Source organism: Urocitellus parryii, chromosome 3, assembly GCF_045843805.1.
Source record: "Urocitellus parryii isolate mUroPar1 chromosome 3, mUroPar1.hap1, whole genome shotgun sequence".
NCBI classification, from domain to species: domain Eukaryota; kingdom Metazoa; phylum Chordata; class Mammalia; order Rodentia; family Sciuridae; genus Urocitellus; species Urocitellus parryii.
The window spans coordinates 115,029,368-115,057,008 of NC_135533.1; the positions used below are offsets into that span (position 1 = coordinate 115,029,368).

Here is a 27,641-nt window from a genome sequence, read left to right on the forward strand (position 1 = left end):
CCCAGGACGGCAGGGAGACGGATGTCCTGGGAGAAGGCGGATGCGGTAGGTTTTAAGGCCTGGGGCCTCCCTCACCTGCTCCTGAGAGTGACTGTGCTCAGCCTCCACATGAGAGAGAGCCCAGGAGGCAACAGAGTTGTCAATGAGGCCGAGAGACACAGGCTCAGAGAGGTCGGACAGTGGGTTTGAGGTCACACAGCTAAGTAGCAGCAGAGCTGGAGGGTTCCAGGAGGGGCTGCTGCTACCCTGCCCAAGCACTTGCCGATTCTCTCTCTGACACACACATGCACACTCACATGCACGCACACGCACACACTTCCACCCACATGCACACACACGCACATGTACCTACATGCACACACGCGCACTCACACGCACACACCACCCAGGCCCGCTGTGGACGAAGGAGCCCGCACACAGTTGCAAGGCACACTTTATTCACTCGCTGGGGGGTCTGGAGGGTCCTGGGCAGCCGCCCGGGCCCCTGGGGAGAAGGGCGGGGGCTCGGGGGCTCTAGTTGGAGGGGTGGAAGGCGCCACGTTGGTGCCACTGCATGTCGCGGATGCGGCGCACGGACTGCACCTGGGGGTGGGGAGCCCCGAAGTCGCTGCTGTCCTTGTAGTCGCCCTTCTCCAGCAGGTACTGCAGCCCGCGGTAGCCCGGGTACTGGTAGCCGACCCACCTGCAGGGCGGGAGGGGGGAGAGAAAGAGAGGCTCATCCTGGAGCCCCCAGGAGAGGGCGCCTGCCTTCCCGGAACTGGCAGGACTCGGCACTACCCCGCCCCTCCAGGGTGGCCTTCTGCTTCCTTCCTGCTTTTTTCTTTCTTTTTGGGGGGTGACGGTACCGGGAATTGAACCCAGGGGCCCTCGACCACTGAGCCCCATCCCAGCCCTGTTTTGCATTTTATTTAGAGACAGGGTCTCACTGAGCTGCTTAGGGCCTCGCCTTGGCTGAGGCTGGCTTTGAACTCAATCCTCCTTCCTCAGCCTCCCCCATGGAAATGACAGGTGAGCACCACCGCGCCCCGCCCCGTCCTGCTCTCCACAGGCAGCTCACTCCCTCCCAACATGAGTTTTAGCTGAAGGTTGACACAGGGTCAGAGCAAGGAGGGTCATAAGCTCCCAGAAGATCTGACTAGGACAGGTCCCCCCAGGGGCCCCCACAATCCACCCACTGCTCAGGGCCTTTGCCATTCAGGGGTCACTGAGTCTTTTAAGCACCTAATGCGAATGACAATCTTGTCCTCAGGGGACATGCAGAGCCCTGGCCCACAAGGACCTGCCCAGCCAGTCTCTGTGGACACCTCCAGCTCCGCCCACCCGCCTGGTGCCCCTGTGTCCCTGCACTGAGGCCACCAGGGCCTTCATGGATCAAGAGCTCCCTGGAAGGCTCCGCCGGCTGTGCGCAGGCCCGGCTCTGCAGGGAGCTTGCTCTCCCTCCGGACCCTGCAGCCCTGCTCTGCCTCCGAGACTCTCCCTCCAGGGAGAAGCTGAGGTTTGGGGGCACCTCAAACCAGCCCCTCCTGGAGGGTCCCCTGCACGGGGCAGCTGCCAGGCCTCCTCCTGACGCTGCCCGTGGAAGCCCGGGACTGAGTGGACGTGGGAATCCACGTGTGCAGGAGCCGGGGACTTTGCACAGTATTTAGGGGACTTGAAGAACCCCAAGAAGCCAGTAGGTGTCGCCAAACAGGCTGTCCAAGGCCAGGCGGGGGCGGGGGAGCCCTCATAGCATTTGCATAGAGCCCGCCCACATCCCCCCGGGTGGAATGGATCCACTGGTTGCTGCAGTACCGGGGATCGCACCCAGGGGGCGCGCGCCGCCCAGCCACACCCAGCCCTTTGGAGACAGGGTCTTGCAACGTCCCCAGGCTGGTCTCCAAGACTGGGGGCCCCGAGTCGGTGCCCGGGGGCGAGGGGGCTGGGGCTGCACTCACGTGCCGCTCTGCACCCGCACCGAGGACACCTTCTCCTGGTAGCCGTGGGCGTGGAAGCTGGGCACGTCGTCATCTATGATCTCCATCTTCTTCCCCGTGAAGTTGGGGTTCTCGTAGAGGATGATCTTGTGCTCCTGGCTGTCCTGGGGCCGGGGCAGGGAAAGCCAGTGTGGGGAGCAGCCCTCCCCCACCCCACACCCCAGCACGCTGCACCCAGACCCTCTGCTCCATAGACCCACCCGGTGACAGTCTGTGACAGCGTCAGTGGACTGAGTCTGTAGAGTCCCTCCTGAGCCATGGGCTCCCAGACGTCACACTTGGGGGGATATTTGATTCTGAAACGTGGTTTTCCCTCCCACAAACTGGACTTTCTCATTCTTAAAGTGCAGCCATGTCTTATTCACCCCCAAGGCACAGCACAGCCCCCCTCCTGTCTCTTCCCTTCCCCCTGCTCCTGCGTTTTTCTTAGTTGTCTCGCTGAATCCATGAAGCAAATCTTATGACACTTGGCAGATGAGAAGACTGAGGCACAGAGAGGTCAAGTGACTTGCCCAGGGTCACACAGGTGGGAAGAGGAAAGCCAACACATGACTGGGTGGTCTGTAGAAAGCCAAGTCCAATCTTCTCCCAATTTTCCACCACACTGTGGAAGGACACAGTCTGGGCTTGGAAGGCTTGGGAGTTGAGTGCTTGAGCAGTGGTAGGTCCTTACCCCCCCCCCAAGAGTTTATCCACCAGTGAGAACCAGGCTCAGAGAAGTACAGACAGCTCTCACAGGCACGAGTCTTGAATAAGAGCTGAACCGCCTTTTTCTCCCCTCAGCACAGAATTTCTTTTAATATTCAAGATGGTGACCATTTATTGAGCAATTACTTTGTAACAGGATCGGGCGACTCTAGGGAGCACCATGCACCTAGGATAGAATGTGAGCAGCTGTGGGGTTCCAGAATGTGACAACCCTGGGGCTGAGCTCCTGGGAATCTCAGGACCACAGACACTAAGAGCCCCAGGTCCAGAGGAGGAGCCCGAGGCTCAGGGAGGGGGAAGGACTTTGCAAGGTCACAAGCCAGGCGGCTCCCTGCCAGTCAGATGGGGTGCAGAGCCAACCGCAAAGGCTCCTCCCGGTCCCTGCACCTGTGGCTCCGCGTGGCCGAGGGGACGGCGTGATGGGGCAGGGCACTCACCACTTTGATGGGCCTCAGGGAGCTGAGGGAGTCTGTCCTGCGGCTGCTGGTCCAGGAGTCCCATCGGGGGTACTCGCCCTTCTCGAACACGAACTGCTCGCCCTTGCAGTTGGCCTGCTCGTAGCCCACCCAGCTGCCGCGGAGACGGGGGACAGTCAGTCCAGCCAGCGCCCCGCCCAGAACCCGCCCCAGGCCCGCCCCCGGCAGCTGCCCCGACCAAGGGCAAAGAGACGCAGCAGCGCGGCCACCTGGGCTGCCCAGCTCCACGCACCTTCAGCCAGGGACACAGTGACAGACGGAGCAGGTCCAAGGGACCCCCCAGCACCAAATGCCAGGGCCACCGGATGCTCCAAGGCTCAGAGCTACTGTCCAAGCAAACAGAACCAACAGACGTCGGGTGGCCTCAATAACGCCACCAGGCGGGTTTCCAGCTGTCCTTGCACTGTCACCGCAGGGGACGCTGGGCGGACAGGAGCGCCCTCCGCCTTCTCCACTGAGCTCCCTCTCGGGGCCACCCTGGGGCTCCCCCTGGGAGCAACAGGGACTCTGTTGTCCTCGTGAGTCTCTTGCCTCTTCCTGGACACAGGGTCTCTGAGATCTGTCCCCCTAGGCCTACGTCCCCCCTGGGTGCTCAAGGCCCTTCCTTAGAAAGGCTGTGAGCCACCTGCTGCTCCTGGGGACCTGACATCCCCTCCAGGTGGCTTGTCCCTGTCACCTGCTGAGGCTTGGCAAATGGCCATCTCACTGTTCCCTGGAGGGAGGGGGGAGGAGGAGAACCGGCCTCCTGTCCAGGACGGGGACCATCTCCTTCCTGAAATCTCCCATCCTGTGGGTGCCGAGTGGCCTCGAGGGACGAGGGACGTTAGGGGAAGGAGCCTCTCTGGGGGGGGGGGTCGCCAATAGAGTGAGGGGCCGATGGGAGAGGGCCCGCCTCTGGCAGGGAGCACTCTGGGGCCACCCAGTGCCACCAAACCCTGCCTCGGGCGCACAGTGGCCTTGGGAACAGGAGGTTGTGCTCAGCGTCCTTGGAGACCAGCCTGCGTGGGCAGGGGACCCAGAAAGTGGCAGTCAAGAGCTCACAGCTGTCCCCCAGGACCCCGTCACAAGGACAGAGACGACTTCCGCATGTGACACCAGGCAGGGCCGGTGACATCCAGGTGGCCCACCCGACCACGGGATGGTAAAGCCACAAGGGTCATGCCCTAGGACCCCAGTCTCCGCCTCAGCTGGGCCACGTGGGGGTGGGAAGCAGGTCCCCGGGCTCCACCCAGTGTCAGTGGGCTGGCTGGGGGCCAGGAGTCTGCTGTGGGAGTGACCCAGAGGAATGTCCACAGGATGCCACACAGAACGCCCTCCGTGACCCAGGTGAGTCCCCGCTACCTTATAACCTCCTGGGCTACAAAACTCAAAGTACATCACCGTGCCATTCTGATTCTTTCAAAAACCATTAAATATAACACAGAGAAAAATCTGGATTTAGACCCCAATCTTTTTTTCAGGGAGGGGGGGTACCAGGGACTGAACTCGGGGGCCCTTGACCCCTGAGCCCCATCCCCAGCCCTATTTTTAAAATTTTGTTTAGAGACAGGGTCTCACTGAGTAGCTTGGGGCCTTGCTAAGTAGCGGAGGCTGGCCTTGAACCCAAGATCCTCCTGCCTCAGCCTCCTGAGCAGCCCGGATGACAGGTGTGGGCCACCGCGCCCAGCTAGACCCAGATCTTAACAATGGCCACTTCTGAGTGGTCGGGCTAAAACTCTTTCTTTCTTTCTTTCTTTCTTTCTTTCTTTCTTTCTTTCTTTCTTTCTTTCTTTCTTTCTTTCTTCTTTTCCTTCTTCCTCTCCTCCTCCTCCTCCTTCTTCTTTTAATCTAAACACTTGTTCTTATTTTTTTTTTTTTTTGGTGCTGCTGGGGTTTGAACCAGGTCCCGTGCATGCCAGGCAAGTTCTCTATCACCAAGCCACACGCCCAGCTCCTCTATTCTTAATTTAAAGCAACAGCACTTTAAACAATAAACAGATTTTAAAACCCCAAATGTATACATCTATATTTTAAAATTAAAAGTGTAAAATAGTTGGGCAGGGCTGGGGACAGCACTCAGTGGAAGAGTGTTGGCCTAGTGTCTTAAAACCCTGAGTGTCATCTGCAGCACTGCCCAAACTATCCACCCACCAAACTCAAAAACCTTGGTTAAAATATGCTCCGGAAATTCTATCATCAAAATATTAAAAGAATATCTCAGAGGCTGGGGAGGCTGAGGTAGGAGGATGGTGAGTTCAAAGTCAGCCTCAGCAAAAGTGAGGCCCTAAGCAGCTCAGTGAGACCCTGTCTCTAAATAAAACACAAAATAGGGATGGGGTGGGGCTCAGGGGTCGGGTGCCCTGGGTTCAATCCCTGGTGTATGAATATATATATATTAAAAGGTAATTGAGAATCCCACGTGGAGTTCCAGTGGCCCAGACTTCAGATATCTGGAAGGCGTGCAACAGATTCCCTGCGTGTGCCAGATAATGGAGGCTCGGCAGGGCTATTGCGTGGGCCACCTTCTCCACGTCTTCAGACGCGGACACAGGCAGGGCCATGGCACCAGCAAAATTCCCAGAGCATCCTGAAGTGTGGGGTGGTCCCCGCAGGACACCCAGCCATACCAGACTCCAATCCTGAGGCTCTTACAGAGAGGGAGTGGCCAGGAGCCGTGGGAGAGACCCGTGCCACCTGCCGGCTCACACAGGACTGTGCTTATCTATCCCACAAGGGGACAGTCCATCTGCCAATCACCCCCCTCTTTCTCAAGTAAAGATGTGGCCCCCAAATATGCCAGCAGCTCGGCAGCTCTTAAAAGTTCTGTATCCCTGCCTTGAAGAGGTGGCTGTCATCTGTGCCCAGCCCTGCCGCTGAGCTCTCCTCCCATCCTCAGGAGGACAGGGTCACCCTCGTCCTGCACAGGAGGAAACAGAGGCTCAGAGACGGAAGCTCCTGGTCAGAGGTCACACAGCCCAGAGGTGGTGGAATCGGGATTTGAACTCAGCTCCAAAGCACAAGTTCTCCCCCTGGGCTGCCAGACCCCGCATCTTAGCGGCACAGAGAGGACAGACCCCCTACCCCACAGCCCAATGGCTTCACCCTGGCAGCCCCTGGCCGGGCGAGGCCACGCGGATACCTACGGTCCAGCCTGCACCAGGACGGAGCCCGCCTTCTCCACGCCGGTCTCCTTCAGGTTGGGGCAGGGCCCGCTGAGCTCGTGGGAGTGGCCCTGGAAGTTCTCCTGCTCAAAGATGATGATCTGCAGGGGCAGAGAGTCGGGTCAGAGCTTCCCAGGAGGCTGCAGGGTGGACCCCCAGGGCCAGGAGACCCGCAGCCGCCTGGCTCCCGGGCCTCAGTCTGCCCTCTGTATCATGGGGCGCAGCACTGCCCTCGGGGTGCATGCGGCCGGCCGGCGTTGGAGGGCCTGGGCGGGGACAGCCGGGCTGCCCTCCCTGTTTGCAGTACTGGGACGAATCCAGGGCCTCTGGAGAGCTGGGCGGGCACCCCCCGGCCCTCCACGGTCGTGGGAACCGAGGCGCAGCCCCGAGTCCCGGTGGGCAGCAGCAGAGCCGACCGGGCGCCCAGGCTGGTAGGGCAGCTGGAGGGAGGCAGCATCTTGCAGATCTACCCCCCACACCAGGCCCCTGTGACCCTGAGCCCTGGGGACTGTCCCAGACAGGCCAGCCCACTCTGGAGCTGGACCAGCACCCTCCGATGTCCCTGGTCTCCATGGAAACCACGGGGACCACGCCCACCTGGGCCCCTCCATGGAGCCTCGGCCTCCCCTTGGGAGACTCTGCAGGGGACTCGCGCCCCTCGCCTCACCTGGTCCTCTCCTCGCCCAGGGAAGGGGTCTCTCGGGGTCCCCGTCAGAGAAGCCGAAGCTCTGCAAAGTACAAGGCCCCCGCCCCCACCCGGGCCCACCCAGCACCCGCTGGAGGCCACCCTCGGGGAGAGCTTGGGAACAGTGCGCTACGGCCACCACTCCCCGGGCGCTGCCTCTGGACAGGCGGGGGTGGGGGGACAGCTCCCAGCTGCAGAATCCACAAGGTCAGCACTGGCAGGGGACAAGGCCTCCCGCTCCCAGGCAGGGGATTAGCCAGATAAAGGAAGCAAAGGGGGTGGCCCACGGGGCTCAGAGACAAATTCCACGGGATCCATTCAGCCTTTAGAGTCACTGACCCAGCTAGACCCCGGGGGCAGGAGACATGGGTTGTGCTGTGCAAACCTAGGGAGCAACGGGATGTCTCTGGGCCTCAGCTGTCTTGTCTGTGAAACGGGAGGTCGGCCTGTTTTGTACGGGTGCTGGGAAGGATCAAGAGTGTGGAAGTCAGGGGCTGGTTTCTCGTGACCTGGCCCGGGAGCAGGCACTTGGGAAGGAGGGTCAGGTGAGGAAGGCAGACTCTCCAGGCATTTGAAAAGCCTCAGAGAGCCCAGTCCACCCGTGTCAGTGCTCACTGTTGTCGTTCATAAGTAAACTGGAAGCTAAAACGTCCCACGTGATCTGATTCTTTAAAGCTGTCCTGCTGAACGCAACGACCATCAGCTGCACATCTGCAGTGCGTCTGAGTGAGGATGATGCTCTAAGTATAAAACACTCACTTGATTTTGAATGGGGAACAAAGAACCTAGAATACCTCCCTCATGAGTCTTCTCTTGATCATTCACTAAAGTGCTCATTTTCTTATACACTAGGTTTAATACGACATAAGACGAATATTAGTTTTCACCTTTGTAAGTGTGGCGACTAGAACATTTTTGTTACCTGGGTGGCTCACAGTGCACATCAGTTGGACGGGGGATGCTTTAAGCCCAACCTTCTGCTGTTTGCCAGACTCACCCAGCTCATTCTTGACCTCAGGGCCTTTGCATATGCTGTCCCCATTGCCTGGGTGCTCTGGCTGACCCCAGCTCCTCGCTTGACTCAGGGTTCTGCTCAAAGGTCGCCTTCTCAGAAAGGCCCTCCCTGAGCCCCTCTGTGGACACGGCCATTCCCCGTCCTCCCTGGCTCTCAGGGACCCTGCACTCTGCTCTGTGATTTACTGCACAGTTATCATTACTCCATGGTATATATCCAGCTGCTTGCTTAGGGTCTGTCTGTCCTCTAGAAAGTGCGGCTTGGAAGGGGACGAATGAGCAGGAGGGTGTCGGGGGGCAGTTTTGCATGGACTCCGCATCAGGACTCCTAGAGCAGAAGGACACCCGGGAGTGGCAGGTGGGTGGAGGTTGATAGAGTGTGAGGCTGGGGGGAGGCGAGCCTCTGCCACTGGAATAAGACCCCAGTGACCCCACGAGAGTGAAGCTGAGGTCTTCACGGGCACCGTGGGCCAGGAGTTAGGCTGGGCCTGGCTGCTCTTCCCATTTTAGAGGGAACTGAGACTCAGAGAAGTCAAGCAACTGGCCTGGGTCACACAGCAGGCGTGGAGCTGGACGCCACCCCTCACCTCTCAACCAAGAGCCACTTCTCTGGTGCACCCAGCCTGGGTGCAAAATAGGGTGCACACCAGCCGAGGAGTGGAGGTGTCAGCCTGCACAGCTGCATCAAGGCCTGCGTGCCCTGTGCTGGGGCGGGGCCTCGGAGTCGGTGGAGATGGGGGAGGGGAGGGGGGTGGGTGGTCTGCCCCTCCCCCCCACCTGGCACCCACCTTGGGGTTGAGGGGCTGTGGCTTGCCCGCCTGGGTCTGGTGGTCTGAAGCCATCGTGGACTGTCCCGCGCAGGAATGACCTGGAAGACACGGGGAAACCACTGTGAGGACGTCACCAGCCCCGGCTTCCTCCTCCTGGGGACCCACGGGGGTCTTGGGGTGTCGGGGGCGGCAGCTCAGACCCCACCGCCAGCCTGACTTCTTTGTGTCTGGCTCTGGGCGCTGTGGGAGGGGGGGCTCCCTGGGGACACACTGGGACCCGAGGTGAGGCCCCTGGAGGGCAGGGCACAGCTCTGGTGGGTCCCCATGGCGGGAGGCTCGGCTGTCACCGCCATCTCCTCGCAAAACCAGACCCTCATCCCCCCGTGCTTGGCCACCCTGGGACTTGGCGAGGTCCCCCATCCCCTGCCCCTGGGTCCCAGCTCCCAGCACCCAGGACGTCCCCTGGGCCATTGATCTTGGTCCCCACAGTGTGACCGGGAGACGGGCACCGCAGGACACAGGGCAGCCCAGGACATGACATCGTCCCTCTCTCCCTTCCTGAGGCAGGGGCGCTGGGCCCAGGTCGCCTGGGGACCATCCTTCATCCAGAGACGGCAGCCCCTGCCTGGTCGGCCTCGGGGGAGGACACCCATCCAACGGCTCAGGAGGAGGATCTGCCACCCCCGTCCCCGCCTGGAGTCCCATGGGTGCCCCTGGTCCCCGGTGTTCTCAGAGGGCAGCCGAGGCAGCCGGGGTCCCGCTGTGCAAGCGGTTCTGCCGCTCGGGGACCCCGGGCTGGTCACTGCCCCTGGGGCCTCAGTTTCCTGCTCTGTAAAATGGGGACCGCCGAGGTGCCCGGCAACATCAGGGTTCGATGGCACCGAGCACAGGAGGCGCAAGCCCTTGGCAGCCACCCAGGACCCACTCTGCACCCAGGAGGAGGGGAAGAAGGGATCATTGCCACCCAGTGGTGGTGGCACCAAGATCACCTTTGGTGACCTAGCCATGAACACTGCCCAAGGCTGGACACAGGGTGTGGCGGCAGCTGGCCGTGGGTCTGGGAGAGCCGCCTCCCCGGGCATCGCTGAGGGGTGCCCAGTGGCACCGGTTTGCAAACCCGTGACATTTTCCCGCCGCGTTCCTGGCAAAGCCGAGGCGCTGACGGCTGTTTCATATTAGTGACCAACGCCACCAACAGCCGAGGACATGCCAGGCAGTGGCTAGACCCTCCACTGTTAGCCCTGGACCCCGGGGCGTGACCCCTGTCCCCACTGAGCGGGAAGGAACCTGGGGCTGAGGGCAGCTGGTCAGGAGGCGTCTGGATTCACCCCGTCACCCGGCTCCCGACCCGGCTCAGAGGAAAGGCTGGGAGCAGGCGTGTCCCTCTTACCAGCGACACCGGCAGCCCCCGCGAGTGCCCGTGGAGCCCGCGGCGGCAGGTGGCATTTATACCTTCCCCAGGAGGGACGGTGCCAAGACGGGCAGCGCGGGAAAGCAGGGGAAGAATGCAGGGTTAAGCCCACACCAAAGCCCCGGTCAGCAGATGCGGGCAGACATTGTGTCTCCACACAATAATGTCATTAGCTGTCAGATTCGGCCGCGCCAGGGTGGGCAGGCGGCTGGGCAAGGAGATGCCCGCTTTGCATGCATCAGCCCTCCGGCTGCCAGGACGGGGCCAGGCCAGGTTCACGGGCGCGGTCATCGGGCCCCGGGGCTTGAAAGGCAGAGGTGACCTCGGTGGCCCCGTGGAAAACGAGGAGAGGAGAGACGGCACCGGGGCAGCGGCCCTCTGCCCACCCACCCGTCCACCCAGCCATTCAACAAAAATAGTCGCTGGGCGTCTCATGGGTGCCAAGCTCTGTTCCGGGGGTCAGTGTCACAGAGGAGAGGTACCCGGCCCCGGGCCATCAGGAAGGCTCCCAGGAAGAAGCAGAGCCCTGGTGACAGGGAAAGGTCCCCTGAGGGACAGGGTCGGGCGAGTTCCAAGCAGGAAGGGCCATGCGTCCCCAGACGCCCTGGGGGCAGGGGGGTTTGGCCCCACCATGGCCTGTGATGGGCAGGGTCACGGTGGACAGGGGCTGGTCCTGCGGGGTCCAGGGGGCAGCTGGGGACAGTGAACTTCACCCCCTGGCAGAGGCCAGGGATGTCCTGAAGAGGGGAGCCCTGGGACCCCGGACTCTGCCCTGGAGAAGCCTCTCGGGTCTTCACTTCTGGCCAAGTCACTGCCGGGCACCTCAGGTCCCTTGAGGTCCTTGCCTGCAGCCCAGGTCTTGACCTTGAATCCAAGGTCAGGCAGGGGGAGGAGACAGCCCTGGAGGCTGGGAGGCAGGTCCAGGAGAGGCTCCTGCCGCCTCCCAGGCCCCGCACACATGGCCCCCGGCTGCTGGGGACCTCCCAACTGTCCCCATCCGCCACCGTCTTTCCCATCAGCAGATACACAGAGGCAGGATGTCATCTGCCTGGTTTTCCATGGCGTCCAGGAGCCCGGTGCCTGGCACGTAGTAGGTGCTTGTGTAAACGGGCAGTTAGGTAAACAGCAGAATCTTGGATATAAAATGAAGCAGCCGGACGGGAAACAGCGTGGCCGCTCCTCAAATAGTGAGATCAGCCGGGCACGGTGGCCCACGCCTGCCATCCCAGCTCATGAGAGGCTGAGGAGGAGCGTTGCTTAAACCCAGGAGTCTGGGGACAGTCTGGGCAACATACTGAAAGCCGGGTGCAGAGGCCCCCGCCTGTCATCCCAGCAGCTCAGGAGGCTGAGGCAAGAGGATCACGAGTTCAAGGCCAGCCTCAGCCACAGGGAGGCCCTCAGCAGCTCAGGGAGACCCTGTCTCTAAATAAAACACAGAACAGGGCTGGGGTGGGGCTCCGTGGTCAAGGGCCCTGAGATCAATTCCTGGTACCAAAAAAAAAAAAAAAAGCTGGAGGCAGAGTTAGCCCAGGGCCAGCAGCTGCATCTGGGGACATGGCGGGTTGTCAGGGTTCGTGAAGCAGGACCCCAGGAGCTCTGGGAAGGAAGGACGTTCGAAGATGCGGGGGAGCCCTGTGCTGAAGCAGGAAGACAGTCGTGAGAGCCCCCGTCCAGGACGCAGCTCAGTGGACACGGGAAGGGTTCAGAACTGGGAATGGCGGTGGCCCTGGGCTGGGGCAGAGAAGCGGGGGTCAGTGATCCACAGGCCCAGAGAACAGGTTGTGGTGACGGCTGGCCGTGATGTGGTCCGATGTCACGGAGCTGTCCCTGGAAACGCGGTGAAAGGTCACATTTATGTCGTGTTTTTCCCCAGGAAAGCCCCCCCCCCCCAGCCCACACAGTACGCAAGGCCGACTCTCAGCTGGACCGTCCCCAGGGCTGGGCTTTGCCCGAGGGTCTGGGCGGGTCCCTCTCGGCCTCTTCCTGCTCCTGGCAGGGGCTGGTCACCAGGGTGCCACCTCCCTGGCAGAGTGTCACCCCCAGCCTGGGGCCGTCTTCTCCTGGTGTCCCCACGTCTTCCTCCTCTGTGCAAGTCTGTCTTGGGGTCCAAATCCCCCCTTTTATCATGGGATGGGGGCTGGGGGGGAGAGGCCGGGCTGCTCAGGTCACAGACATGAAGGAACATGGCAAGTGGCCCTCACTGGCACCTGTGGGGACGACACACCCATAAACAGTGGATCGACCCCCTTTCCCTGTATCCCAGTGGTTTGGGAGGAGGGTCCGCCCCCGTGACGTCATCTGACCTTGGTCAGCTCTGCAAAGACCCCCTTTCACTGTCAGACCGTGGCCGGCCAGTTCCGTCGCTCTGGGCCCAAGGTGATGGACACCGTCATGGCAGGGGGCCTGGTACGGGGACGCAGCTCAGGAGGGAGAGAGGGCTCCACGCACCAGAGACCGAATATAGACCCGAAGGCACCTGGGGACGGACTTCCTCCGCCACACGCTCCCCCCTGCCGTCCCCGCCTGGCTGTCCCTTCAGCGGGTCAATCCATCGACTGGGTCACAGCCTCATGACCTTTCACCTCTCACACTGTCTCACACAGGGACTTTGGAGGGGGGTCCTCTTGTCCAAACCATGACAACAGCGAGTCCAGGATGTGCCCCTGAGCCTGTCCTCCCCCAGGTGACCCGGGGTCAGTCAGATGACCGGGCTCAATCTGCCCCCAGAGTTTGGTGGACTTTGAAGGCACAGCCCTTGTCCCTCCCCTCAGGTCTGCTGACCTGGGCAGACGGAGGGACAGAGGGACTGGAAACACCTCTGATCCTCGAGTCGTCACCACAGAAGGGACAGAAGCCCAGTGAGTGTGCAGATGGAGGAGGCCAGGCTGGCCCGAGTCCCAGCTCTCAGACCCAGGCCGTGAGAAGTGACGGGACTGTCCACGTCAGCCTCCCCGTTGCCCAGGTGAGTGGTGACCCTGTCCCCTTTGGAAGGTCTTGGCTCCTGTGATAAGGTCACACACCCACTCTGCTGGCTCTCCCAACGCCTCTGTGACCTGCAGGCACTGAGCTCGGCAGCCCAGCTACTGGGTCCCTCCACGTCTCCAAGACGGTGACAGGTGTCCCCAGACATGGCTGCGCATACTTCCCCCCTGACCAACCCCAGCCTGGAGCCATCTGTCTGGAACGAGCTCTGTGCCACGTGGTTGGCAGGAAGCACCGTGAACCCACTCACCGCAGGGTCCCTTGGTCACTGAGGCTAAGTCCTCCTCCTGACGGAAAAGGGAAGGACCCACTTTTTTCTTCTCAGGTTCCAAGGACAGTTTAGCCTGAATCCTCCTGAAGGCCAGACTCCCAGGGTGACGTGGCTCTCCTGGGGTGGACATCTTCCCAGGAGGACTCGGACCCTCCCCGGGGCTCTGCGAGAGTCCCCAGCAGCTGGTGGCAGAAGTCCCCCCCACTGGGGTTGGGAAGCTGCTCTCTAGGTCACCAAGCAAGTGCTGCTCCCGAGGAGGGGCCTGCTCATCCTAAGACCTGTTCTCTCTGTTTTTAATTTTTGATTTTTATTGATTTTTTAAAAATGAATGACAGCAGAACGCATCACAACTCAAAGACCCCATTTCTAAGCCAGGTCCCAGTCTGGGGCACTAGGGTACAGGATTTCATCGCACCTTCCTGACTCACGGTTCAGACCACGACAGGGATCCAGCCGTATTTGTTGAACAAACAGATAGTCTCTAGAATTTGCAGAATCCTAATAAATAAGAAAGAATTCCTAACACTTAGGGAGTGTGAGAGCCTAAAGGTGCCAAGTCAGGCGCTGTCTGGACTTATTTTATTTTTTTTTTAATCCTCCCAGCCCAACAGGTAAGTGTTGCATTTATGGATCACCCCATTTTATTGAAATTGTAGGCTCAGAGACGTTATGGGATTTGCCCAAGATGGCACAGCCAGTAAGTAATAGAGCTGGGCTTTGTGGACTGCCTCTCTACTAGGTTTCCCAGAGGGTCCTTTCCCAGAGGGTCTCCCTGCATTAAATTCTCAGTCATCTTTGAGATAGGCATGAGTAGTATCCCCTGTTACAAATAAGGAAGTGGAGGCTCAGAGAAGTTAAGAAACTTGTCTGAGATCACACAGCCAGAACCTGAGCTCATCTCAGTCAGACTTCAAGGAAAATGCTCTTCTTCTTTACGCTCTGATGCTTCTCTCTACGCCCTGAGGATTGTGGTCAGGTCCTCTTCTCCAAGTCTGTCTTCCTTTCAGAAATGAGGTCCTTTCCCCAGCACCTCACATTTTTCTCTCTAGGACATTCAGAGTTCCCATGACTGGCAGGGTAAAGCATGCTGGGGGGGGGGGCAGTCGATGATTATCCCTATTTTTGTAGGTAAATAAACTCAGAGAGGGAATGAAACTTCCCCAAAGTCACACAGCCAGGAAGTGGCAAGGCTGAGATTTGAACCAGGCGCTCAGGATTGGCAGATCCCAGGGCTTCAATACACAACAACTCCCCTTGTTCCTCCTCAACTCCTCACCTGCAGTTGATGTTTCCTTGGCCTGCAGGTGTGTGATGATCTAGTTTCTTGAGTCCATGGCTAGCGAGCGCCCTCCCCCTTTTAAAGTGACCCACCCTGTGACACCAGGAGCTGGGTCCCAACCACAGGAGACGCTGGGTAACTGCAGCTCTTCGGCGATCCCAGGCTGCTACCCCTGGGTGGGCTGCAAGACGACCATTGGCTGGGACCCACGAGTTGGGAAGAAATGGCAAAAATGAGGCTGTCTGGTCCGGGCCCCACGGGAGGCAGTCCCTCAGACAGAGGGAAGAGGGGCCATGTATTTGGAAGTCCAGGGAGCACAAGGGCGTGGAGAGGATGAGGGGCAGGGAAGGGGAGGCCCTGGTACAGGGCGGATTCACAGGAGGGTCACCGCTGGGTCTTCCTGGATTAGCAGGGAGGTCCCGTGACTCGTTGTAGCTGATAAGTGTGGCTTGCCGCAGTCTGGCTGGGCACAATTCAGGAGCCACTTGTCAAAAGAAATGAACTTTATTTTTAGAACTACACACACCAAACCACACAGCTCCTCAGGAAAAACCCTCAGAGCCCAACTGCCACCACTGGCTTCCCACAAGCCTCTCCACCTCCCCCACTCCTCCTGCTCTTGAGGCCGATTGGCTGGGTCGTGTGGGTGGAGCCAAAAAGTCCCCCAATGAGCAGTTCCGTAGTCTGAAGAGCAGGGAAACAGCCCAATGAACATCACCGCAGAGGAGCCAATCAGCTAGAAGTTGCTGGGGCCGCTGTGAGCCAATCATCAGCCGGCAGCTGGAAGTTTGCTGGCAGCTGGAAGTTTGCTGGGGCCCCTTGGCTGTGGCTCTCAACAGTGGCTGACAACATTTCTGGTGGAAATCATTTTACTGCTGGAGCAGACTTTGCAGTGGACTCTCTTCTTCCATTGTCCTGAGTCGACAGCCTTGTGAGACAGCAGAGTCTCCATCAGCCTGGACCCCTGAGTGACCGCATGGAGCAGAGCCCCTGCTGGCCAGCAGTGGACATGCAGCATCAGGGAGAAAAACACCTTTGTTGTTTTAAACCACCAAGACAAGGGGGCTGTTTGTTATGCAGCACAGCTTGACCCATACATGGAAAGAAAGGGCTTGGACCCTCTTCTCTACCTTCCTGTTCCCATGGAGAAAGCTCACCTCAGTGTCCTCCTTGAAAAAACTCAATTTGGTCCTTAGATACGAAGGAGTCAGAGGCAGAAGACACCCCCAAGATAAGCTGAGAGCAGTTTTCAGCTCCACACTTCTGATAATTTTTTGTAACAGCCTCTTATTCTCTCGAAATAAAATTGATAATACAACCTACCTACGTACAAGCTTCCCCCAAAAAAAGATTAATGAAAAGCTGTCACAGCTGTAACTATAGTAGAAAAGTATAATACAATTCAATCTGTAACAATATGCTTCAATATATAAAGGCTTTGACACTGCTGTGCCAGGTGATCTAAGACGGGAGAATTATCATGGATACATTGGGCTAGGAACTCAATGTATGTTCAAGATTTTCATTCACCTCAGTGAGCAGGTTTTTGTTTGTTTGTTGGTTGGTGCTGGGAACTGAACCCAGGGGTGCCTAACCACTGAGCCACATCCCCAGCCCTTTTATTTTTTTATCTTGAGACAGGGTCTTGCTAAGTCACTCAGGGCCTTGCTAAGTTGCTGGGCTGACCTCCAACTTGCAATGCTCCTGCCTCAGCCTCCTGAGTTACTGGGGTATAGAAGCATCTGGAACATAATACAGCTACATGTGCAAAAGGGGCCAGGAGTGATTTTTTTGATGCTGCAAATACCACAGACCACACTGCCACGGGTGCCACGACTTTCCAAGACGGTGACGAGGCCCTGGGAAGGTTCCATCTGTGGTCCGGAGATCTGAGGCATTTATCTACCAGCTCCCATTTGGGGATGGAGTCCCTTCCGAGGGGGTGTGACAGCACAGGGGAATGTCCTGCAGTCATGCCAGGTGCCCGCAGACAGAACTGGCCCAGCACAGCCCACCGCAGGGTCCTGGGAGACATGGCTGGAGTCTGCTGCCCCCCGACTGCAGGTGAAAGATGGCCAGGGTAAGGCTGGGGAGGGTCGGTGGCAGGGAGTGGTACAAAGAGCCCCGGAGAATAACGAGGTCCCCCGCTTAGCTCATTAGTGGGCCCTGGGGGATGGCCACAGAGCCAGCCGCCCAGCTGCAGAGGGCTCGGGGACTCTGGGTCCTGGGCACCAACGAGACCTCAGAGGCTGCCCTCAGAGCATGGCCAGGCTGCCCTGCTGCCTGCCCCTCGGGGGCCTTTAGGGTACACCCCCACGGCTGGGTAACAGGGACGGCTCTGCTCCGGACACCCAGGGGCTGCCTCCAGGGTCTGGAGTGGACCTCTGGAAGCCTGTCGGTTTCCTTCTCATTGTCATCTCACGTGGACACTCACACAACCTACGAGATAGCTGGTCTCCCTATCTCCAAGCTACAGAGAAGGACAAGGAGGCACAGAGAGGTTATGTCGTTTGCCCAAAGGCACACAGTAAGCGGCAAAGCCCAGAAAGCCATCCCACTGGGACAGGGCAGGGACCCAACTCAGCCCTGCTGCCTCCGGTCCCCTGTCCTCACTCCCTCTAACCATTTAGCTGCACTGTCTCTCAGTGACACTGGTCACTGAGCTTCATCTGCAGTGACTGGGGGACACTCTTGCGTTACCATCACTCTCAGGCTCCGCCCTGCAGAAGACAGGGTCTGATCTGGGGTGGATCACACCTGTGAGCTGGCTTTTTCAGTCAGACCCGACTGGGGACGAGTCTTAGCTCTGCCTTTCCCTGGCTGTGTGACCTCAGCAGTTGACTCGCCTTCTCTGAGCCTCCCAGAGGGCCACAGGTCTGAGTAGGACAGTGCCTGGGCGCTTGAAGAGACCAGATCCTAGTTCTGGGTTTGAGGCTTTGGATGGTCACTTGGACATCAGTGTCCACCTGGAGCTGCCCTGGGTCTGGGGCTCCAGCTGAAGCCCTCCTCTAGAACCCACCCAGCTCCCGGCTCTGGACACAGAGGGGCGGGCACCCCACCCCACGCTGCACGGCCCTCCCTGCCTAGCTGGCCCTGACCTGCTGCCCATCCACGGCCATCATGGTGTTGACATCAGGCCTGGCCAGCTGCCGGCCCAGCTTCCAGGACACAGCAGATGCTCATTAAACACAGCAGCAGCAGCAGCAGCAGGTGAGCCGGTCACGGCCATCGACAGCCCACAGAGTGGACACATGAGCTTTGGAGTCCCAGGCCGTGTAAGCTGTGGCCTGGGGGAACTTACATCCGTTCTCTCTGCAGACGAGAACCGTGTGACTGTCCCCACCGTGGGCTCAGCAGCGGCTCCAGGACAGCAGTTATCATGGCCTCTGCTGCCATTTTCTTTTCCACCCTATTTCCTGGCAGCTCCCAGTCCCTGGTGGATATGTCAGGAAGGAATGTTCTAGAATCAGTACCCAGGGGTGGAGTCTCCTCTTCTTTTCTGTGTGGCCTTGGAGAGGAATCCTGCCTCTCTGGACCGCGGTTGGCCTGTCTGTGAAATGGGCCCACCACCTGCCGTGCCCACCTCTCAGTGACATTCTTTGAATTCAATGAGATGATGATGTCTACAAAGCCCTGAGTCCTCAGCAAGTGCTCATTTATGAAGGGCAATGAAACTGCTCCTTGTAGAAACAGTGAAGGGGACAGAGTGGGAGGCTGCCAGTCCACTTCTGCCTTTTATCTGTCTTGTTGGGGAGTACCCTGATCCAGCCAAGCCTGAGGCCCACCCAGCTCTCCCACACACAGCAAAGCAAGAAGTCAAGGGGATTCCTTGTGTGTGTGTGTGTGTGTGTGAGTATGTGTGTGTGCGTGTGTGTGAGTGTGTGTGTGTGAGTGTGTGTGTGAGTGTGTGTGTGTGAGTGTGTGTGAGTGTGTGTGTGTGTGAGAGTGTGTGTGTGTGAGTATGTGTGTGAGTGTGTGAGAGTGTGTGCATGTGTGTGTGCGTGTGTGTGTGTGTGAGTGTGTGTGAGTGTGTGAGAGTGTGTGAGTGTGTGTGAGTGTGAGTGTGTGTGAGAGTGTGTGTGTGAGTGTGTGTGAGTGTGTGTGAGAGTGTGTGTGTGTGAGTGTGTGTGAGTGTGTGTGAGTGTGTGAGAGTGTGTGCGTGAGTATGTGTGTGCGTGAGTGTGTGTGAGTGTGTGTGAGTGTGAGAGTGTGAGTATGTGTGTGTGCGTGAGTGTGCGTGAGTGTGTGTGAGAGTGTGTGAGTGTGTGTGAGAGTGTGAGTGTGTGTGAGTGTGTGTGAGAGTGTGTGTGAGTGTGTGAATGTGTGTGAGTGTGTGTGAGAGTGTGTGAGTGTGTGTGAGTGTGTGTGAGAGTGTGTGAGTGTGTGTGAGTGTGTGTGAGAGTGTGTGAGTGTGTGAGTGTGTGTGAGTGTTGTGAGAGTGTGTGTGTGTGTGAGACTGTGTGAGTGTGTGTGTGAGTGTGTGTGTGTGTGTTTAAACACACAGGTTGGAATAACTACAACCTGCCACATTCTTTTCAAAGCCTTCCCAAGGCCCCCAGGGCCTCCCACACCCCAGCTGCTCCAGCTGCTCCTGGGGAGGCGGCTCGGGCAGACAGGGAGCAGTGGGGAAGCCTGCAGGGTGGGCAGTGGCCCTGAGCAAGCCTGCGGCAAGGTGGCCAGGGCTGACCGTCAGCAGGAGCCCCTCTTCCCACCTGGGCAGGGAGGGCCCGTCATGCCTGGCTCCCCACAGGCTCCCCACATGACTCCCGTCACCCCCATGAGCCCCAGAGAGGGGTAGGAGCAGGCGGTGGAGGGAGCAGAGGGGTGCGTCCCCAGGTGGCTCTGCACAACACACAGGGCAAGGGGGTTGGGGTGTAGGGTGGCCTCTCTGCCCCCCCATCCTTCAGGACACACTCCACACCACAGCCCGAGCCTCTGCGCCCAGCAGTGGCTGTCCCCAGCTCCCTGGGATCTGCGGAGCCCTGGTGAGCTGTCCCCACTACTGGGATGCCTTGCAGTCTCTGGCCACCCACACCCCCAGGGCCTCAAACCTGCTGTTCCTCCACTGGGAAGGCCTTGAGGTGCGTCCACAGGGACGCTCCAACACCAGCCTCCAAGCAGATCCCCTCCCAGACCCGCCCCCGCCCCCTGAAACCCCTGCCTCCTGCGGCCGCTCCAGCTCCACCCGGGGATCTCTGTCTGTCTCTCCCACAGGAGGGGAGGTCCTCCACTGTGCTGTGTCCTTGGACCTGGGACAGGGCCTGGCATGTGCTGCCTGATTAATAATGTCACTGTCACCCGACCAACAGAGAGTCCGGGGAATGAGGAGCGGAGGAAGGCAGGAGGCCGACAGGTGGCTGCTGGATGATGGACAGATGGACGGATGGGAGGAGGATCAAGTGGGTGGACTGAAGGGAAAGTCCATGGATGGACAGATGGACAGTGGGGGAGTCAGGACAGAAGAACCCAGGGAAGGAAGCACCTCTAGCATATGGAAGAGAGGAAGGAAGGAAGGATGGACAGACAGACAACCGGATGGATGGATGGATGAATGGACAGATGGACAGACAACTGGGTGGATGATGCATGGATGAATGGATGGATGAATGAATGGACAGATGGATGGACAAATGATGGACAGATGGATGGGCAGACAACAGGACTGATGGATAGGTGGATGGATGGATGGATGGATGGACAGATGGATGATGGATGGATGGACAGATGGATGGGCAGACAACTGGATGGAAGGATAATGGATGATGGATGAACAGATGGGTGGATGGAAGGATGGACAGACAACTGGACTGATGGATGAGTGGATGGATGGACAGATAGATGGGCAGACAACTGGATGGAAGGATGATGGATGGATGGATGGACAGTGGGTGGGTGGTGGGTGGAGACACACTGCCAGCTGGACGCCGCAGTGGCAGAGACACAGGTCCCCCCTCGAGAGGAGAGCCCACTGCGGTGCACACAGCCCCCCCTCCCTCCGCGCCCGCCCCAGGCCCTGCCCAGGAAGCGAGGCCGAGGAACATGGCAGGTGGGGGCTGACCCCAGGCTTTATTGAGCAGTCTTGGGTGGCGGACAGCAGGCCCTCGCCCCACCCTGGAGCCCCCTCTTCCTGCCCTGAGGCCACCCAGGGCGGCGGAGGCCGCGGGACCGTGCCCCTCAGCTGCTGAGGAAGCAGCCCCGCTTGTGCCACTTCTGGTCGCGGATGCGGCGCACGGACTGCAGCTGCGGCTGGTTGGCGTCCCACTCGTTCCAGTGGCGGTACTCGCCCCGCTCCAGCACGTACTGGCGCCCGCGGTAGCCGGGGAACTCATAGCCGACCCACCTGCCGGGATAAGGCTGGGCTGAGGACAGCTGTCACCAGGCCCGGCCTCGGCCAGCCACCGACTCTGCCCACTGCCTGTTACCCGGCCGGGCTCCTCCTGGGCTCCCCAGTGCCCTTGGGATGCGCCTAAACTCGAACCCTCTCACCAGACCCTTGCAAAACCCCCAGGTGCTGTCTCCACGTCCCTCTTCACACTGTGCCGCTGAGCCTCCGTACATGCTGTTCCTCCTGCCTGGCACACTCTTCCTCACCTTGCCCTATTCCTCCCCCTTCCATTTGCACCCCTTACCACTCCATTTAGTTCCTTCTTCCTCTAGAAAGTCCTTCCTGGCTGAACTGAATAGCTCCCCAGGACTCCCAGAGGCATACGTCTGCCTCCACACCCTGATCACAACCAGCTGTGAATACCTGTCTCCTGGCCTGTGTCCCTATCGGCCTGGGAAATTCTTGAGGGCAGTGGCCATTTAGTTCTTAGAGTTCCCTGTGTCCCATTACCTCTCACATAGTAAATGCTCAGCAAAAATTCCCTGAGTAAAATTTCACAGGAAGGATCAACCCAAGTCATAGGCCCACCATGAGACCTAACCACAAACACAGGGCAAGACGCCTTAAGGTGGCATTAACAGTGACATGCAGCCTAGAAGGAGGGAAGTGATTCAGTCTGCTCTCCTAGGAAGGACTCGGGTCACACCTCGGCATACATCTCACGTCCTTGATCGGGGTCAAGGACTGTGAAGAAGAAAGAACAGTCCGAGAATCACTTTCCAGGCCTGGATAGGTTCAGAAAAGGAGCAAAGGTTTAGATGGGGACAGGTAGGGGACCCATTTCAATGGAAAAAAATAAGTTTCTGGAGTCAGAGCTTCCTGGGGTCCCAGTGGTGGGAGCACCCGACGGGACGTCCCCATCCTGGGTGCGGGTGACTGGGACTCTGAGCAGGATGGTCCCCTGCGGCCTGGAGGACACAGGTGGCTCCTGTGCAGAACAGAGGGCGGAGACGGGGCGGGGCAAGGGTGCGCCGGGTCCCTTACGTCCCGTTGATGGCCTGGATGCTGGCCACGCGGTCCTGGAAGCCGTGCGCCCACAGGCTGGGCACGTCGTCGTCCACTATCTCCATCTTGCGGCCGCTGAAGGCGGGGTTCTCGAACAGGTGCAGCTTGTGGTCCGGGCCGTCCTGGGGGAGAGCGGGGCTGAGCCGGCCACCCCACCCCGACGGGCTCGGGGACGCCCCGGGAGGAGGAGAGAGCCAACGGCCACCCCAGAGCTGACCCAGGAGGGAGAGGGCCGCGGAGAGACTCAGCGGGACCTTCGAGCCACGGGTAGGAAACAGCTTCATTCCACCCATGGCTGCAGAGAGGGAAGCTGAGGCCGGGGCAGCAGCGATGGATGGGCAGTGTGGACGCAGGTGCCACCCCGCCCTGCTGGACCAGGTCCCACCCGGCCTCCCCTCGCACTGCCCAGGAGGAGCACCGGGTGGTGGGAGCGGGAGAAGGGCTGCCGTGGGCAGGAGTGGGCGCACATGGGTATCAGAGGGAAGCCAGGAAGGACTTGAAGGGCGGCAGGGTTCATTTCTGGTTATCTCCTGGGCTGTTTCTCATTTCCACGGGGTTACAAACGGAGACCCCAGGGCGGCATGGGTTAATTCAAGACGAGCCCCGGTGTCCGCACCCCTGCATCCAGTGTCCACTCAGTAGCCGACTGCGTCTCACTCTCCTGGGGGCAGACATTTGGGGGCCCCTCCAGGCTACCACCCAGGCGGGGGCGGGGCTTGTGCTCACGATTTCTAGAGGCCGGAGGGACAGGAGGCTGTCACTGTGGCGGCTATTGGACCAGGCGTCCCAGCGAGGGTAGTCTCCCTTCTCCAGGACAAACTGCTCTCCCCGGAAGGACCTGCACTCAAACGCCAGCCACCTGGGGAGGGAGGGCCTGGGTCACCTCCAGGGCGGCAGAGTGGGCACCCAGGCCTGCAGATCTGGGGGTGGGTGGCTCTGACCTGGCTCCCTGCCTGGCCCCAGTCTTGCTGCTGATTCCTGGGTCTCCTGTGGATGGACCGGGACATGCTGAATAAGTCTGAGACCCTGGACCCAGAAACCGTCGTAGGACATGTTTTCTAGAATCCACGTGAAGTCCAGTCTGTGAGGAGGGTGCTCAGAAAGTCTTAGCAGGACACCCGACAGGCTGTCAGTGTTCTGTAGAGCACCCCCCTCCTCCTCCGCTCCTCTCTTCCTCCCTCCCTCCCTCCCCCTCCCTCCTGCTCTTCATTTCTCTATCTGATGTGCATCTGTCCAGGGTCACTCAGATGTCAGTGCCAGCGTCTGGACTTGCTTGCCTTGTAGACATGGCTGGGATTCCTGACCCCTGGGGTTCAGTTTCCTCATCTGTGGAGATAAGAATGGCACCTCTCTCATAGGATGAGAGCAATACTTGTCAAACTTGAGATGATATTTTTACTTGAAATTATAAGTATCACCAGGGTGCAGTGGTACATGCCTGGAATCCCAGCAACTTGGGAGGCTGAGGCAGGAGGATCACAAGTTCAAGGCCAGCCTCAGCAGCTTGGCAAGATCTTAAGCAACTTAGCAAGACTTTGTCTCAAAATAAAAATGTAAAAAAAAAAAAAAAAAAAAAAAAGGAAATTACAAATATCATATCCATTTATTTATATGCACTGATATAAATTGAATATTCACTATTTGGTCATGGAGTCAGTCTGTCCTCTTTCCTGCCACTTGCCCTGGCAATGGAGAGCTTGAAGTTTTTTCGAAAAGAACCTCTCTCGTTCTACAGACGAGGAAACCGAGGCCAGAGCGGAAGGGAGCTGTCTAGGGCCCGCAGTAGCCGGTGTTGAGCTCCTGCGCCGGGGAGGTGACGGGGCCTGGACAGGTACTTACGGCCCGGACTCCACTTGGATGGAGCCCACCTTCTCCAGCAGGCTGTCGGTCAAATTGGGACATTCCGCCGAGAGCTCGCATCGCTTGCCCTGGAAGTTCTCTAGCTCGTACACCGTCACCTGCAAGAGCAGCATCCTCAACGTCGCACGCGCTGGACTCCCAGCTCCAGCCCGCGCTGCCCCTCGGCACCACCTGCTCCCTGCCCTCCGCGCGGCGAGCCTGCACCGCCCCCTGGTGGCCGCAGCGGGGACGCCTCCAGCGCCTCCCATCGAACAGTTAATAATGATGCCAACTCCAATGATTGGCAGGCGCCAGGAGGGACCCTGGGAGAGGAAAATAACCGACGGGAGGGCTGGAGGGAAGGAAGTGAAGCCTCTTTGGCCGGGAGGGAACAAGGGTCACTTGCAAACTTCAAGAGGAGTGAGAAATCCATTATTCCCTTCATGTGAAATTTCCTCCTTTAAAAACTCTACTTAAGCTGGGTGTGGTGGCCCACGCCTGTCATCCCAGCAGCTGGGGAGCCTGAGGCAGGAGGGTGGCAAGTTCAAAGCCAGCCTCAGCAACTTAGTGAGGCCCTAAGCAGCTCAGTGAGACCCTGTCTCTAAATAAATTATTAAAAGGGCTGGGGATGGGGCTCAGAGGTAAAACGCCCCGGTATCCAGCAAACGACAACAAACCCTCCATATAAGGCACATGAAATGCCCATCTACAAACTTTGGGCTCAGCTTTGCCTGCATCAAGCCCAAGAGGGAAGGGGCTCAAAGGCGCCCATCTAGCTTGAAGCGCAGTCTTTGTATGTGGCACCTAGGGAGCACCCGTTCCAATCACTTTACAGAATGGGTGAGAGAATCTCAGAATGGGTAAGTCATTTTCCTCAGGCTGCACAGCAAGTTGGGTGGAGGCACTGGGATTCAGTAAGGCTACTTCTCTTCTCCCCACACTTGGACAGGAAATGTCCGCAGATGACAAAGGGAGGCAGAGAGAGATGACAGCAGCCTCCGGGGTTGGTCAAGGCCCTTGGAGGCCACAGGCCAGTCCTGTATGGTCCCCAGGAGGAAGCTGAGGGTCGGGGCACGGCTTACGCACATCACCTGAGGGTCAGGCGAGGAGCCGGGGGTTTCTTGGCTGACTTGACCCCTGCCCTTCCCTCAACCCATCCTGGGACCCCGTCTCCAGTGGCCCCTCCAGGGATGGCTGGGAGGGCAGAGTCCCCAATGCTAACCCCCCCCCCCCGCCCCGTCCCAAGGGGGGAGGGGAGCCAGCTCAGGCCACGCCTCTGCGCCCTGCCCTCCAGGGACAGGCAGGGGGAGGGGACTGCTGCCATCTTGCCTATGAGGACCTGGAGGGGACAGCTAGCCATGTCACAGCGGGGTGGAGAGAGGGTCCTGCTCCGGCCTGGTCCCCCGACCCAGTACCTTGTAGCCACCGCCCAGGCCTCCGTGGCTCTTGCCGGCCGCAGCCTGCTCGGGGGCCCCGTGCTGTTCCGCCATCTCCTGGGGAGCGTCTGGCTTCAGACCAAAGGAGAACGGGTCACGGGTCCCCGGGGTGGCCTGCTGGGATTAGAGGGGCTGGGACTGTGCTGCTCGGGGCTCCCTGGGTCAGTCAGCACTCGCTCAGACGCACGCTGGGGACTGGGAGCCCCACTTACAGAGGGACCTTCCCAAGGCACAAACTTGGCCTCAAAGCCCTGCCCTCTCCCACACCCGTGGCTCCCTGAAGTGGGTTTCTCGGGGCTCCCTAGACGCCGCCTGAGGACCCTGGCCAGAGCGGGCGTCTGGGCGTCACTGCGGGGTCTCTCCCACCCCAAGCCCCAGGCAGTGTGGTCGTCTGTCCCCGGTCCCTTGGTCCTCCAGTGAGTCTGTGAGCACCTGCTCAGCACCCGGGCCCGGACCAGGTGACCAGGGTGAGCAGGGGACCACAGCTGGCAGGAGGGACCCAGGGAGCTTTGTCCTGGGAGCCAGATCCTCAGACACCTACTCTGGGCCAGTTTGCATGCAGCCGGTCACTCTGTCCATGCAGTTACTGAGCACTTACTGTATACCTGCACTCCAGTGACAGGAGGAGGGTGACCGCTTCCATCTCAAACTTGTCTCCTCAAGAGACAAACCCAGATAGGGACAGTGACACTCAGCCTGGGGACCTTCAGGTGTCAAGGGAAGGTCCTCCTGATTGCTGCCCACGTGGACGCTCACAGGATGCTTCTCCACGCACACACACACGCACAGCTCCCGGGGCCCCTGCCTAGTGACATCCCACCCATGGGCACGCAGACACCTCCTCACACTCTCTGTCACGCACACACACGGTGGCACATACAGCCCCCACAGGGACACCTCACACACCGCTGTCCCCACCCTCATTCCCAGGGAGCCCGCTCCCGACACACAGCCGTGTGGCCCGTGAGCCCTGGACACAGGCCTGGCCACACTTGGGCCGACTGGTCCCTGTGCCCAGCTCAGCTGGAAGTAGGACTCGGTCCAGCTCCCGAGGTCCCCTTCCCCTGCTCTGCTCGTCCTGGGAGCCCCGCCCCCGGGCACGTGACAGGGGCCACCGCCCTCTGACACCACAGATCAGGAAGGTCCCCGCTGGCTCCCAGTGGGTTTGGTGGCTGTCTGGGGTCCTTTCACTCAGTGCCAACCCTCAGGTGACCCCCAGTGTCTGCAGGGGGTGGCCACCCGGGTCCCCAGGCCTCCTGGACCGCTCTCCCCTGCCCCCCGGCCCCGCCCAGCCCCCGTGAACCTGCTGCTGTAGCCTCCGGCAGGACGGGCACCAGGTCGCGCTGCGGACTCGGCCTGCCTCCAGGAGCGCCCTATTTATGGGCGCGTTCTGACAGCCCAGCACATCCCCGCCTGCTGAGGCAGCGTCCTGTCCACCCGATTCTGTCCGGGCCGTCTCACTCCAATAGCCACCCGCAGAGGCCCCCGCGCCTCGTCCTCAGATGTGGCCTCTGATGACTTCCTGGGGGCTTTGTGGGAAGTCCGAAAGTGCTGGGCAGGGCAGAGGCCCTGGGGCTCCGGGTGTGCCCCGGCTCCCCCCTTGGGTGTCTTGGGATCGCCCCTTTTACCCCTGGGGTGTACGATGCGCTTGGAAAGCTCAGTTCTGACGTGGCGGGGGGACTCCGGAATCCTCCCTTTTCCATGTGCTGTGAGGCTGAGGCAGGAGGATCAAAAGTGTGAGGCCAGCCTCAGCAACTCAGCAAGGCCCTAAGCAACCTAGTGAGACCCTGTCTCAAAATAAAAAATAAAAAGGTCTGGGGATGGGGCAGTGGTGAAGCACCCCTGGGTTCAGTCTCTTCTTCGTAGAGATGGCGGACACACCATAGCTACCATGTATTGAAGACCTACTGTGTGCAAGGCTTCATCAGCATTGTGTGCAGCCCTCACCAGCTACCTCAAGGGGAGGACTTTTGACCTCTATTTTACAGTTCAGAAACGGAGTTCTGAGCTGGAGGCCTGGCTCTCAGCCTCAATAGAAATAAAGGCGGAAATGAAGGTCAACTTAGTTAGGACGAGAGTAGATGGAGCCATTTTCAAGGGTTGGCAGAGCTGGGCTGTGACATGTGATCACCCAACAGATCACTGCGGATGACACGGAGTGGACGAGACGTGGGGGCCCCGAGTGGACGGTTCAGCAAGGTCCCTTTCGCTGTGCAGTTGCTCTGGGTGAAACCCCTCAAGCCTGGGAAAGGCCCTGGTCACCTTGC

General features: G+C 59.4%; 2 protein-coding genes across 2 annotated transcripts; both read right to left on the bottom strand.

Annotated features, from left to right (window-relative positions):
• Positions 1 to 513: 513 nt before the first annotated feature.
• On the bottom strand, positions 514 to 8,858 carry Crybb2 (crystallin beta B2). Its single transcript, XM_026408538.2, has 5 exons — positions 8,785 to 8,858; positions 6,280 to 6,398; positions 3,119 to 3,251; positions 1,935 to 2,077; positions 514 to 682 (listed from the first exon to the last, which is right to left on the bottom strand). The coding sequence occupies exons 1-5, from the start codon at positions 8,836 to 8,838 to the stop codon at positions 514 to 516; spliced, it is 618 nt and encodes a 205-aa protein (XP_026264323.1). The 5' UTR covers positions 8,839 to 8,858.
• A 12,025-nt stretch (positions 8,859 to 20,883) lies between these two features.
• Positions 20,884 to 25,428, bottom strand: Crybb3 (crystallin beta B3). Its single transcript, XM_026408540.2, has 5 exons — positions 25,354 to 25,428; positions 23,939 to 24,057; positions 22,826 to 22,958; positions 22,079 to 22,221; positions 20,884 to 21,049 (listed from the first exon to the last, which is right to left on the bottom strand). Exons 1-5 carry the CDS (start codon positions 25,426 to 25,428, stop codon positions 20,884 to 20,886), a joined length of 636 nt encoding a protein of 211 aa, XP_026264325.2.
• Between the last annotated feature and the right edge of the window lie 2,213 nt (positions 25,429 to 27,641).